Raw genomic sequence first — 13913 nt, forward strand, 5'->3', positions numbered from 1 at the left:
CCCCCATCTCCTCCCCACCCCTCCCCATCTCCTCCCCCACCCCTCCCCCATCTCCTCTCCCTCTTCCTCCCCCATCTCCTCCCCCTCTTCCTCCCCCTCTTCCTCCCTTCCTGTCCCTCCCGCTCCTTCTCCTCCTACTCCTTTTCATTTATTTCTCCCTAAAGATGATATGGAGAAAAATTCAGAGTGTTTAAAGTTCTTAGGTGCTGGTGCTGGGTTAGATTTTGTCACCCAAATTTTTCAGGAAGAGGCAAATTCTTTTTTTTAAATACATTTTTAAAAATTGTGTGTGTGGGGAAGACATACAGTATTAAATTTACCATTTTAACCATTTTAAAGTGTACAGTTCTGTAGTGTTCAGTGCACTCACATTATTTGCGTGCTTAGTAAGCTTTTAAAAGTCAAAGTAAAACATGCACACAGAAAAAAATGACCCAAATCATAAGACATAGCATGAAAAATTATCAGAGTGTTCACTCATAGGCAGCCTCCACTCAGGCTAAGAAATGGAATATTCCCAATACCCTCTCAAGTGCTGCTCAGGCCCTCTTCCAGTCATTAGCCGTGCCCCCAAAGGCAGCCTTTAAACTGACGTCTAACACCAAAGGTTAGTTTTGCCCATTTAAAAATTTTGAATAGGTGGGATCGCACAGAATGTATTCTGCAGCATCTGGCTTCTTTCATTTAGCAGTACGTCTGTGAGAGGCATTCATTTTATAGCGTGTGGCCGTGGTTCATTCATCTCTGTTGCTGTGTGGCATTCCATAACATGAATATAGCACAGTTTTATTTACCCATTCTAATGATGGACACTTGGATTTTTTCTAGTTTGTGGGCTTGTTACAAATAGCGCTGGTACGTACATGTCCCTTGGAATGGAATTGATGGATCATAGGTTCTGCATGTATTTGACTTTAGTAAATATTGCCAAATATTTTCTAAAGTGGTTGTACCAATTTCCATTCCCAAGAGCATTGTATAAAAGTCGTGTTGCTGTATGTGGAAGGAAGAATAATGCCCACACCCCTCTCCCTGCCCAAAATCATGTCCATGTCCTTATTCCTGGAACCTGTGAATATGTTACCTTATGTGGCAAAAGGACTTTGCAGCTGTGATTAAGTTACGGATCTTGATGGAGAGAGATTATGCTGGATGACACAGGTGGGCCCGTGTCATCACAGGTTCTTAAATGTGGAACAGAAAGGAAGCGGGTCAGAGGCAAATGTGACTGTGGAAGGGTGGACCCAGAGATGCAATTTTGCCGGCCTTGAAAATGAAAGGAGGCCAAGAGCCCAGGACCATGAGGGTCTCTAGAACCAAAAAGGCAAAGAAATGGATTCTCCTCCAGACCCTCCAGAAAGTAGTGCAGTTCTGACACCTCAATAAGCCCAGTGAAACTGTGTCAGGCTTCTGACCCACTGAACTCTGAGATAATAAATTTGAGTTGCCTGAAGGCACTAAATTTTTAGTAATTTGTTACAGCGTCAATAGGAAAATAAGACTCCACATCCTCAACAGTACTTGATATTACCTTTTAAGTTATTTTTTATTCTGATGGGTGTTTTATGGTATCTCATCATTGTTTTAACTTACATTTCCCTGATGAGAAGTGAGATTGAGCACCTTTTCATGTGTTTACTTGACATGTGGATATACTCTTTTACGAGCTGCCTGTTTGCATATATTGCCTGGGTTCCTATTAGATTGTCTGTCCTTTTCTTAATGACCTGTAGTTTTTTGACTATTCTGAAGATACACTCTTTTCAGTTATGTGTGTTGCAGTGATCTGCCACTTGATAGCTTGTGCTCTCTTAATAGTGTCTTTGGGTAACAGAACTTCTAATATGGTCCAGTTTATCTTTTTCCTGCATGGTCAGTGTTATTGTGTTTGAAATCATTCCCTATCCCAAGGCCAGGGAGATATTATCCTGTGTTATCTTTTGAACCTTTTTTTTTTAAATTGGAGTATAGTTGATTTACAATGTTGTGTTAGTTTCAGGTGTACAGCAAAGTGATTCAGTTATACATATACACATATCTATTCTTTTTCAGATTCTTTTCCCATTTAGGTTATTACAGAATATTGAGTAGAGTTCCCTGTGCTATACAGTTTGTCCTTGTTAATTATCTATTTTATATATATGTATATATGTTAATCCCAACCTCCTAATTTATCCCTCCCCGCCACCTTTCCTCTCTTTTGAAGCTTTATTGCTTTACATTTCATATTTGTGTCTCCTCTGGAATTGATTTTTGTATATGGAGTGAGGTAAGCATCGAGTTTCATTTTTTTTCCTCATCTGACACCCCAGTTGACCCAGCTCCCAGGTCTGCTGCACTGCTTTTGTCTGTCTCTTGCTACTCTGTGTTGCCACTGTTATCATAAATCAGGCATCCACATGTGTGTGGGTCTGCTTCTGGACTCTTCATTTTGTTTTATCAGTCTGTTTGTTTACGTTCACTCCAATACCACACTCTCTTAAGTATTGTAGTTTTGATGTAAGTCTGGATATCCAATAGAGGAAGTTCTTCCCATATTGTTGTTCTTCAAAATTAGTAATAGCATTTCTAATTTTTTTTTTTTAGAATGGCCCTTTGTATTTTTTTTTTTTTTTTTTTTTTTGCCTTGGCCCTTTGCATTTTTGCCTTGGCCCTTTGCATTTCCACATAGACATTTAGAATCAGATTGTCACTATCCACACAACAAAAAATTGCTCAGATTTTGATTGGGAATGAATTGAATCTATGAACCAATTTGGAAGACAATTCACATCTTTACAAAATTGAATTTTCTATCTGTGTCCTTGCTGTAGCCTTATATATATATTTTAAGAATTTAATAGATTAATTTATCTCAATAATTTCTCTAGTTTTCTATATAATGGTCCTGCATATCTTTCACTAGATTTGTTTGTAGAATTTGACTTTTTTAAAATTGAAGTATTGTTGATTTACAATGTTGTATTAGTTTCAGGTGTACAGAAAAGTGATTCAGTTATACATATATTCTTTTTCAGATTCTTTTCCATTTTAGATTATTATAAGATTTTGAATATAGTTCCCTGTGCTACACAGTAGGTCCTTGTTGATTATCTATTTTATTTATAATAGTGTGTCTGTGTTAATCCCAAACTCCTAATTTTATCCCTCCCCCCATTTAGAATTTGACTTTTTTTTTTTTTTTAATTTATTTTTGCCTGTGTTGGGTCTTCGCTTCTGTGCGAGGGCTTTCTCTAGTTGCGGCAAGCGGGGGCCACTCTTCATCGTGGTGCACGGGCCTCTCATTATCGCGGCCTCTCTTGTTGCGGAGCACAGGCTCCAGACGCGCAGGCTCAGTAGTTGTGGCTCACGGGCCTAGTTGCTCTGCGGCATGTGGGATCTTCCCAGACCAGGGCTCGAACCCGTGTCCCCTGCATTGGCAGGCAGATCCTCAACCACTGCGCCACCAGGGAAGCCCAGGATTTGGCTTTTTAAAATGCTATTGCAAACGGCATCAAATTTTAAATTTTTGTGTATAACTATTGGGTGCTGACTTATAATTATAGAATTGACCTTGTGTGCAGTGACTTTGCTAAATTTACTTCTTAATTTTAAGTTTATTTGCAGATTCTTGTATTTTCAACATATACAATCACATCATTTGTGAATAAAGACAGCTTTACTTTGGAAGAGCCACATTTGATGTAGGGGATATGGAAAAACTGGGTCTCTCATGCATTACTGTTGGGAATATGAAATGGTGTGGCTGCTTTGGACAATAGTTGGCAGTTCCTCAAAATATTAAAGTTACCATATGATCCAGCAATTCCACTCTAGGTATATACCCAAGAGAATTGAAAGCATACATTTGCATAAAAACTTGCATGTGAATGTTTATAGTTGCATTATTCATAATAACTAAAAAGTAGAAACAACCCAAATATCCATCAACTGATAAGTGGATAAATAACATGGTGTATGTCTATACAATGAAGTATTATTTATCAATAAAAAGGAATGACATACTGATCCATGCTACAGTATAGGTGAAATTTGAAACCATGATGCTAAGTGAAAGAAGCCAGTCCACACGCTGTATCAGTTTATATAGAAGGTCCAGAACAGGCAAATCGGTACAGACAGGAAACAGATTAGTGGTTGCCAGGGGCTAGTGGTGTATGGGGGTGGTAGTGGTGGGTGACTGCTAATGGGCTCAATGAGAGAGCCCACGTGCCGCAAACTGTAGAGCCCACACGCCCTGGAGCCCACGTGCCACAACTAAAGAGAAAACCTGCACGCCGCAACTAGAGAGAAGCCTGCACACAACGAAGAGCCCACACTGCAAAGAAATATCCTGCATGCCGCAACTAAGACCCCGTGTACTGCAACTAAGACCCGATGCAGCCAAAAAAAATAAAGAAAATAAAAATTAAATAATAAAAGAAAGACGGGCCTGATGTGTTAATGGAAGTAAAAAAGAAAAAAAAAATGATACCAAGACCATACATGTGAAAGGACAGAGGCTTTCCTGACGCCAGAGAAATTGGCTGAGGGGCAATTTTGATGGAAAAGTCATGAACATAATGATATACAAATCCTATTAGCATCATTCAGAATCAGGATTCCAGCGTTTGAATTCCAACTCCCCTATTTGCCATCTGACTTTTGTCAAAATTTTAACCTCTTTGAGCTTTGGTTTCCTTTATTTGAAAAACGTAAATATCAATACCTACTTCACAGAGCTGTTTGCGTTAAATCTGAAAGTAAACGAAAGCACCTAACAATGCCTAGTACATACATCTCAAAAATATTGCAAAACGTACAATATTACTATTGGGGGAAGCCAGCTGAAGGGTACACGGGACCTCCCAGTACATTCTTTGCAATTTCCTGTGAATCTAATTATTTCAAAATAAAAAGTTAAAAAATGGAGTAGTTACCTTTTGTATGAATTGTGTTGTGTCATGGTACCCATATATGTGTATATTTTATAAATAAATAAATAAATAAATATATATATATATATATATATATGTATATTTTAAACCAAATGAAGGAATCAAGGACCAGGAACAGAAGGAATTTTGTTACAAGGAGTTAGTTACACAGAAGTGAAATTGGAGTGGAAACTTTTGTTCTGAATCATAGAACCAGAGGGCAGAGGTAGTATGAAAAGACTTTAGAATCAAGGCATAGTTTAATCACTGAGCTTATCTGGGTTTGACTATGTGGTTTACTTATGGTTTTTTCCTGGTTCAACTTGACTCATCCATTCAGATTCAGAATAATAAATGTTTCCTCAAGCACGTACTCTGCCAGACATCGGGGCAGGCTCTTCCACCTTGCTTTGAACATGGTTGCCACTGATACTTTGTGCATTTGGAGAGAAAGGCATAAAGGAAACCAACGCTGCCATTTTAATTCAGTAATGCTCACTATTTTCACATCTTAGTTTTCCTAATAAAATTAAAATGCGTGGAACAAATTGGATGGGTGCTGTACCTCAGCTGGAATAACCGCAAGATTCCTCAATGCAGAATCCTTTTGGTTCTACTAATCTGGAGCGCTGTGAAAAGCACTGGAGTCCTTAACATGGTGGATAAGAAACAGAGGGTTTACTTTCCTTTATACTCTGTTTACAGTGGTGGTTCTAGGTTGCACTGTTTTGCTCAGAACAAGCCTATGCTAAGAAACTGGTGGTCTGGCTGACCATGGACAGAGTTGAAGTTCTGTTGCATCTGTGGGCAGCCTTCAACTCCTGTAAATGGAGAAAGGAGAGCCTGAGTAGAGAGAACTCTGGACAGGGTTCAGTTCTGTAGCTATTTTCTCCCTCTAGTCTTTATTTTCCTAAGGTGGTGTGAGAAAATGTATCTTTAGCCAATGTGAATAAAGAGATCCAATGTCTTTGAAAAAGAAAGCCAAACTATGAAAGCTCTAGGAAAAGTTAAGATTTCACAATTTGGAATGTCATCTTGACATGGAGTTTTAAAGAGGGCTTAAAAGAAGCACAGAAAGGAAAGATAAAAATTTCAAATATTTACCTTTATACAATTTACCAAAACATGTATAGGAGGCTTTGGGTAAGAGATTGGCAATTAATAAAAAATTTTTAAAAAAAGGAAACTATTCTTTTTACTGGGGAGTGGCAGTTTGTGGGGGACATCAACCTGGCTTAAAAAAAAAAAAAACCCAGAGATGAATGAAAATAAAGGTTAAAAATTTCTTTAAAAAACATTTTTATTGTATGTCTCCATTTACAGATTCATTCATTTTTTATTATTCAAAACAATAACTAAAAGATCTGCCTTTTATATACTTTCAGCTTTAGGATCATCCTGAAGAAAAAGTAAACAGTTCAATTACCAATACAAAAATTAATAAATGACACAGCAGCAAGCAATGTCAGGTGGGTTTTTTGTTTATTAGCAATTTTTCCCCATGATACTTATTATGTTTGTGTTTCAAGAGTCAAATTTATCAATGTCCAAGGCTCCTTGGCTACTCATGAAAGTTTTCACTATCATTTGGAAGAGGACTTTGGAAAAATCCAGGCCTTAATAGCCATAGTTGGATAATACTTTTTAAAACAGTGACTTGTGACATTCCCTCTATTTTGCAGATTTCAGGGGCAGAGCAGACTCTGGGTTGTGCTCTGACCACTAGACACACAGTTTCCAGCATCCACAGGTGTGACACTGTAAGTACAGTTGGGGTAAGGGCATAGAATAATAATGGCTGTTCTTTAAATACTATCTTCTATGAGGAGGAAACAGTGCCTTTTATAGAGTGAATACTGGTGTAAAAAAAATTTATTGTATGTTTGAGAAAGGACTAGAGAGTGGGAGAAAACATCAAATGTAAAACACATGCTTGTGCCAAACCATGAATAAGAACATCCTCACTGAAATGTCTAAAAACCGAGCTGCCTCAAGGGACCTGCTGTAACATGGGATGCAGGTAAGACGGTAACCAAATGCACAGCTCCTGAACAATATGGACAAAACTATCCAGCCCCTCCTCCTTGGCTGCCTTCCCAGAGAACGTGAGATAAAACTCACTGTGCAGCCTCACTACCCAAGGCAGAGTTAGTTGATCTGTATCCCAGGCTAGCATTTGGTGCATAACCTCTGTTTTATCACCATCACTGAGGATTGTTAAGTCTGACTTTACTGGGTAGATGGTCCAGATCATTCTCTTCACCTTTGTGTGTCCAGGGGCTGAAGCCTAGTTGGCACTCTGTCGATTTTGTGTTGCTGTAGGGAGATCACCAGTTAGTGTAAAGAGCCAAATGCTCTGTCCTCCTACCCAGAATTGCTAAAATGGTAGGTGTCAGCAAGGCAAAATTCTCACGGATTGAGTCAATTGATAGTTTGTGAATTTATAACTCCTTGTCATTTTGAGAGTTAGTATCAGCTGAATTCACATAAGGGTGTGAAACTAGATTGTGCCCGTTTGGCTTTTAGTTTTAATTATTCTATGTTTGAGAAAATTAGACACACACCTAGAGTTAGAGATGCTATTCCAATTTTTATTACTCTCAGAAACCTAATACATACTATGCAATATGCGTTCCATCCTGTAACATCTGAGAGGGAAGTTTTTGGAATAGCTACGTGTGACCCATTTTATTACCCAGAATTATGGATTTCAGAGGCTCTGACGTAATATATTGTCCTTGATTAAGACCACCGTGCAGACTATTCAGAATTTTGTCTCCTCCCCCAGAGCCCAACGTGGCATCACTTACACAAGTCCCTGTGTTGTCTCCCTTGAGGGCATCACCATCTTGGAGGCTTTGGGGAGACGGGAAGGTGGGCTGCACTCCTGGACACAGGACAGTGGGAAGTGGGTCAGAAATCCTGGGTTGGGCCCCCACTCTGCACTGGGAGCTTGCGTTCATCACTTAACACGTGTGGAATAATAGAGTCTGTGCTACACATTTCAGCTGAGCACCTCAAGGGCTACCAAAATTATTAAAGACAAAAAGCTAATGCTAGGCGCCGTTCCCCCAGCACCTGCGGGATGCCCAGTACACGGTGCTCGGTTCCGGCCGTTCGTCATTAATCCCGACAATCCCGGGGGCGAGGGTCGCCCGTCCTCCTACAACCGGGTCGCACGCCTACCGCGCGGGCGGCGGAGCGGACCTGAGCCCGGGTCCGGGACGCGGGGGACCAGCGGGGAAGCCCGGCCGTCCACGCGGCTTTGTTCGCGGCGCCCGGCGGCCGGCGCGGAGGCGGTGCTTCCCGCCCGGAGGTGGCCCCGCGGCCCCCGGTGCGCGCGGCCCGGCGGGCGACGCCGGTGACCCAACAAAGCGCGTGGGAGGCCCCGCCCGGCACACGGCGCGGGTCTCCGGCGACTGCAGCAGCCGCGCCATCACACTCCGCGAACCACCGGGCCGGGCTGAGCCGAGAGCGCGCCGGCGGGCGGAGCGAGAGAGGCGGGAGGCGGAGCGGCGCGCAGGCGGGCGGGGCGGGCCGGGTCCGCCCGGCGTCCGGAGCCACCCCCGGCCCGCCGCCCTCGGCCCGCCCTGCGCGTCCCCGCGGCGCCGCCCCCCGCGCGCGTCCACTGGCCGCCGCGCGCACCGCCCCTGGAGCCCCGGGTCCCCGGGCGACGGCGGAGGAGGGGGCGCCGCAAGATGGCGGGTACGGGCCCCGCGGCGGGCGGCGGGCGGCGGGCGGCAGGCGGGGGCGCGGGGCGGCGGGAGGCGGGCGGCGGGCTCACGGCCTTTCTTGTCTCCCTCGGCGCAGACCTGTCGCTGCTGCAGGAGGACCTGCCGGAGGACGCGGACGGATGTGAGTGAGCGGCCGGGCCCGGGCCGGGCGGGAGGAAGGGCGGCGGGCGCCCAAGGCCTCGGCGCGGGCTCGGGGGCGGCCGGCGGCCGTTCGGGCGGAGCCCCGGCGGCGGAAGCGGGAGCGCCCCCGTTGATTCCCGGCGCCTCGGCGGGGACGGGGGCCGCGGGCGGGTCGGGGCGCCGCCCGCCGCACGGAGCCTGCCCGAGGCCGCCGCGGCGTCCCGGGGTCCGGGGTCCGGGGTCCGTGGCCGCGGAGGCGGAAGGGGCGGCCTGGGCGGGATGGGCCGGCTTCACCGACCGTCTTTCTTCGGCGCAAATGTTGGCGACTCAGCTGGGCCTTCCTGCATCTTCACATCTCGGCTTTCTCGGCGACAGTGAAGTTTTCAGGGCTTGGTCTTTTGCTGCAAGAAAAGCAGAAAGTTTGACATTGTTCCCGGAGGAGTGTCAGAAAGGAAGTGTCTCTCTCTTATGCGCTCTTCCGAGGTCGGAAGATAATTTGGAAATTGCCTTCGAGTTGAAGTGGTGACCCAGGCGGGACGTGTGGGGGGCTTAGGGGAGAGCCCGCCCGGTGCTGAGACTCACTGACCCTAATATCATCCAAGTCGGGAATTCCGAGGTGGCTGCGCTTTGAAATTGCTCTTGTAAATGCCTTGGAGTTAATCCTTATAGCATGTCTAATGTGGTTTCTCGTGCCCACATTAAGCTTACTTTTTAAATTACTGGGTGTTTTGAGTGAAGTGAGGGGAATTTACTCTTTAGGAGTCTCTAAAAAGAAGTATTTCGAAGGTGAATTAACCATATGTAAACTTATCTTTTGCGAAGTCTGGGTTTATGTTTTTTCAGTATAACTATCTCAAGGCAGCAGTGCTCATGTAGTGAAGGACAGTGTTTACATTTCCTTAACGTTGTACCGTAGGACTCTGGGCTGCCTACGAGTAAGTTTGAAATGTTAGTTAAGGCAGCTCTTAATTTTCTGCAAAGTTAGGATGGGAGAGGTTTGGAGAGGTGACTGTCTCCAGACGGGGGCCTCTCAGGCTTGTATTTAGGTTCAAGGCTTTGCAGATAGAAGACGCTTTTCTTCAGCAGGTGTCGGGGACCGTCATTCATTTATTGTCACTTAGGCGCCGTGCACACTTAAAGCTTAAAGGATGAGCTGTACTTTTGCCCTTCGCCCTTAAGGGGCACAGTCTAGAAGGGGCAGCCTACCTGTGCAGAACTCAGCAGTGATTTCTCAGGACCCTTCAGACTTCTGCTTGGTACTGAGGATAGGGCAGTGTGAAGGATGGTCACAATCCATGCCCTCTAGTGGTTTACAGGCAGTTTTAATGTAAGTGTGACAATGAAGGTGTCAGAAGCATCCTAGCACACTTGTTAATAGACAAGACTCGGGAGCTGAACTGCTTTGTTCCGTTCTTGGCGTTGTCACTTTGGATGGACTCCTGCAGCTCAGCTGAACTTTTCTGTGTCTAAGTGTTGTCATTTGTAAACAGCTGTAATTAATATTACCTGCCTTATAGAGTTGTTTAGAGCCTTACATAAATTAATGCATGTAAAGCACTTGGAATAGTAGCTGGGAAATAGTGACTATTTTGTGTTGTTATTATGAGTAAAGAGTGAGGGAAGCTGGAAGGAAAGTGCAAGGAAGGGAACACTGATGTCGACCATTACACCACGGAATTTACATATTTACAGTTGCTGCTAATGCTTGCAATTAACTTTTTTTTAAGGTCCAGTTCATTCCCAGTGTGGTTTTTTTTAAATTGAAGTATAGTTGATTTACAGTGTGTTTTAATTTAGGATAAAATGTTCGACCTTTGAAGGCACAGTTTATTTGCATATTTATAATTTGGTTGAAGTCATTGTTAGAATAATTGCTTGTTTTCTTAGTTGCTATAGTTTCTACAGGTGATAACTTTTACCCAGAATATTCAGGAACAAGGGATCTTGGAACATATGGCCAGCTGAAGGACCACTCGGCATCTGTTTTGAAGGGAGGAAGGGTGAGAGGGGAACCTAGCGGTGGGACCTTGGTCCAGGGCGAGATGGACGGGCAGGGAATGGAGAGGCTCGGCACATCCTGGAGAAGGGAGAGGACCAGAGACGTTAGAGAGGGGCTTGGGCTGCCCGCACAACTGGGCTGTGTCTCCTGAGCCCGGTCTTCTGTCTCGGGCAGCGCTGGTGGAGGCCGCCTCCAGACCTGCCCCTTCAGCCAGGCCAGGGCTGAGTCGGCCTTTGAGAGGGGAAGACACTGTTCTTTGCTCCAGCTCTATATTCTTGGTCGCCTTTCTAAACGCAGAACCTAGACTAAGACGGAAGAGAGAGTAAATACTATTCTACAAGTGATGAGAAGCTGGGGCGCCGGGGGGGAGGCCCTAGGTGGGGTCCAGATCTTGAAAGGGGGGGTATTGCCAGACCCTGAGATGAGGCTCTCAGGTCGTTCATTTGATTTGTTTCGTTTTAAGCCCCCAAGTCTCTGTAGAATCAGTAGAAAAGTGGGTAGAACTGGAAAAGGGTTGGTCAGAGATGGACTTGACTGGTAACCCTTGGAGAAAAAGAAACAAAATCCTAATGTGTGAAAAATGGCGCCTTGTATGTACATCTCAAAAGGTCATAAAGATAAGTAAATATCATCGTAAGGTACTATTAAAATTAAGTTTAGGAGAGTAATGCATTGAAAAACTAAGTTTGTTTTTGGTTAAAAGTGATACTTCCAATACTGTCCGGTGAAACACACTTTGAATTTCAGAGTGAAAGCAGAGCAACTTCCGAGTTGGGTGAACCCTTCCTGTGCCTGGAATGATGGGAGTCAGTGCAGAATTATGGATAGACTTTCAGAGAAAGAGTTTTAAATTTCAACTGTCAGTTCTTCACAGATGCAATTTTGATGTACCTTGAAGTTGCTAGACTTCTAGGATAGGTGAGATGGGACTTAAGATAGAGTAGGATTTGGTGAGTTAACGTTTGTAAAAATAATTTCACAGAAGGAGTTTGATTAAAATTTAAATTTCTGTCAGAGTAATATGTTGAAGAAGATTATTTTTTAAAAAAAGATGACGTAACACTTAGTGGTTTGCAGTAGCTTTTGTATGCGGGTGGTTCTTCCCAGTAGCCGTGGGGCGTGTAGGCTCTGGTGTGCCGATACTAATAAATAAGTCAGCTGATACGCAGAGGGGCTAAATCATTCTCTCAGTGGACAAAATTCTTAAGTACCAACCAGAATTTTAAGCCAGGCCTCCTGATTCTAAATATTGTATTTTAAACACTGTTTTTTCTTAGATTGCCCAGTTTACACCATCGAGCAGCCCCAGCTTGCGTAGGCGGTTTGTTTGAACCTGTGCTTAGAATAAATACCCTTGAAGATGAATCTAGCATGCTGCCTGAGGTTTAATTTAACCTAGAGGGAGGGGATTCAAATGAGGCTCAGGTGTAAGTCTTTATGTTAACCTCTCTCAGCTGTGACTAGCATGCTGTGGAAGGGCTTTTGGAGCTGTGTTCTGGAATATGACACAGCACAGAATTTTTCCTGTTAAAGTTTTGGAGTCCTTTTACATGATACTGTTTTTCAGGTTTGAAACAGTGAATTAACGATGGATCCAGAACTAATTGGGTGTAACTACCTGGACTAAACTCCATCCAGAGTCTTTGGGCCCTCTACTGTTTCTGAAAACTGGGTTTGATAAGCTTCTTAGAGTCTCGCCACCTGGGGAAGCGAGGCATGAAAGGTTGGGGCTGTGTGCTGTGGTGGCCAGGGAGTCAGTCGAAAACCTGAGGAAGGTGCCCTTGAAAATCATAATATTTAGAAGTGTTGTTAAATAGGGATTTGGGAGAGTAAGTCATGAGACTTGTAGCATGTTTTGATTGCTACCAGCAAGACTGGACAGGAGAAGTCTTTGTTTAGAGATAATATGGTTGGTGTCTTAGAAAAGGTGCTTAAAAATGGTTTTAGTGGTACCCACATGCATATAGAATCAGTTAATGATGCCTTGGGTCATAATTCCCCATACAGAATTTCTAAAAAAAGAAAAAATGGGAGAGTACTCTTTGTTCTCTGTAACCGTGCATGTCAGCTGCTTGGGCTTGTAGCTGCAGGACCGGGGCGTGGGGGACCCAACACCTAAATGCATAGGTTTTTATTTGTTCTTCTACCTGTGAGAGAGAACAAGCCCTTGCTGGGTGGAGTTCTTAGTCTGCCACGTGTTGATCACTGGTTTATTATTTCGGGTCCTTTGGCCTCATTTCCTCGTCTCATCAAAACGAAGATTTTGTTTATTAAACTACTGTTACTTCACTCCTGTGTTTGCCTTATGTTTTGGAATTTTGCATTTTTCTGTCTTGATGACAAAGAATTTTTGCCATCAGCTACATGAGAGGGTGGGCAGTTTCTGCACTTGAATTGGGGTGTTGTTTTGCTTTTAACTTGGATCTGAAAATAAACATGATTTAATGTTTTGGGAAGAAGAGCGGGTGACACACCTCTGCAACTTTGGTGAAGGTGGTGAGGAGGCCAGTGCTCCCTAGGACTTGTAGGAGGGGACTTTTGCACAGTCTCCCAGCTTGCAGGTCTCCCGAGGGCTACCTCCCCACGCCCGTCCCCAACTCTCTCCTTACAAGTCAGTCTTCTTGGCTCCCTTTCTCCACAGACCTAGGAGCAGACTCCTTTTCTGGCCTAATTGGTATCAGTTGGTTAGTATTCGAGCATTGATCATGCTGTGCTTCTGGAATATGTCCCGGTATAGTTTAGTAAAGGGGGAAGAGCGCTGGGCTTCATAAACTTAGAGCCAGGTTCAGGCTCTGGCCATTTATTCACTGTATCATCTTGAGCAAGTTTACTTCACTTCTCTCAGGTGTTCTGTCTTTAAGATGTTTCTAGGTTTTCATTTCTTGGCTGTTACAGCTCTCTCAGGTGCAAGTCTCTGTGTGGATGTAACATTCCCTTCTCTCGGGTAGATAACCTGCCAGCCTGTTTTCCAAAGTGGCTGTACGGCTTCCCGCCCCGACCAGCGTGTGTGGGAGTCTAAGGTGCCCCACATCCTTGCCGGGCACTTTAGTCTCTAAAGTGTGTTTTTCTTTGCAGTTTGAATTTGCATTTCCTTAAAGTCTGATAATGCTCATCTTTTTATGTGCTCATTTAGCATCTGTTTAT

The 13913-nt window shown here is 44.1% G+C and overlaps 1 protein-coding gene and 1 long non-coding RNA gene across 7 annotated transcripts in view; both read left to right on the plus strand.

Annotated features, from left to right (window-relative positions):
* Positions 1 to 6676, plus strand: part of LOC309814853 — a 7993-nt gene extending 1317 nt beyond the window's left edge. For both annotated transcript variants that reach the window (XR_014295757.1, XR_014295758.1), the window contains exons 2-3: positions 6302 to 6385; positions 6599 to 6676. This is a non-coding gene — a long non-coding RNA (uncharacterized lncRNA). The remainder of the gene's footprint in view (positions 1 to 6301; positions 6386 to 6598) is intronic.
* Positions 6677 to 8527: 1851 nt separating this feature from the next.
* Positions 8528 to 13913, plus strand: part of PPP4R1 (protein phosphatase 4 regulatory subunit 1) — a 61571-nt gene continuing 56185 nt past the window's right edge. For 3 of the 5 annotated variants that reach the window (XM_082641121.1, XM_082641122.1, XM_082641123.1), the window contains exons 1-2: positions 8585 to 8621; positions 8727 to 8771. Coding sequence is in view for 2 of the 5 variants with exons in the window: in XM_082641119.1 (XP_082497245.1) it covers positions 8615 to 8621; positions 8727 to 8771 (52 nt within the window). In the remaining 3 variants the exon portion in view is untranslated. Of the gene's footprint in view, positions 8622 to 8726; positions 8772 to 13913 lie in introns of all 5 variants that reach the window. The other 2 variants (XM_082641119.1, XM_082641120.1) reach the window with 1 other exon arrangement.

Source organism: Mesoplodon mirus (genome assembly GCF_964341445.2).
Source record: "Mesoplodon mirus genome assembly, chromosome: 13".
Taxonomy (NCBI): Eukaryota; Metazoa; Chordata; class Mammalia; order Artiodactyla; family Ziphiidae; genus Mesoplodon; species Mesoplodon mirus.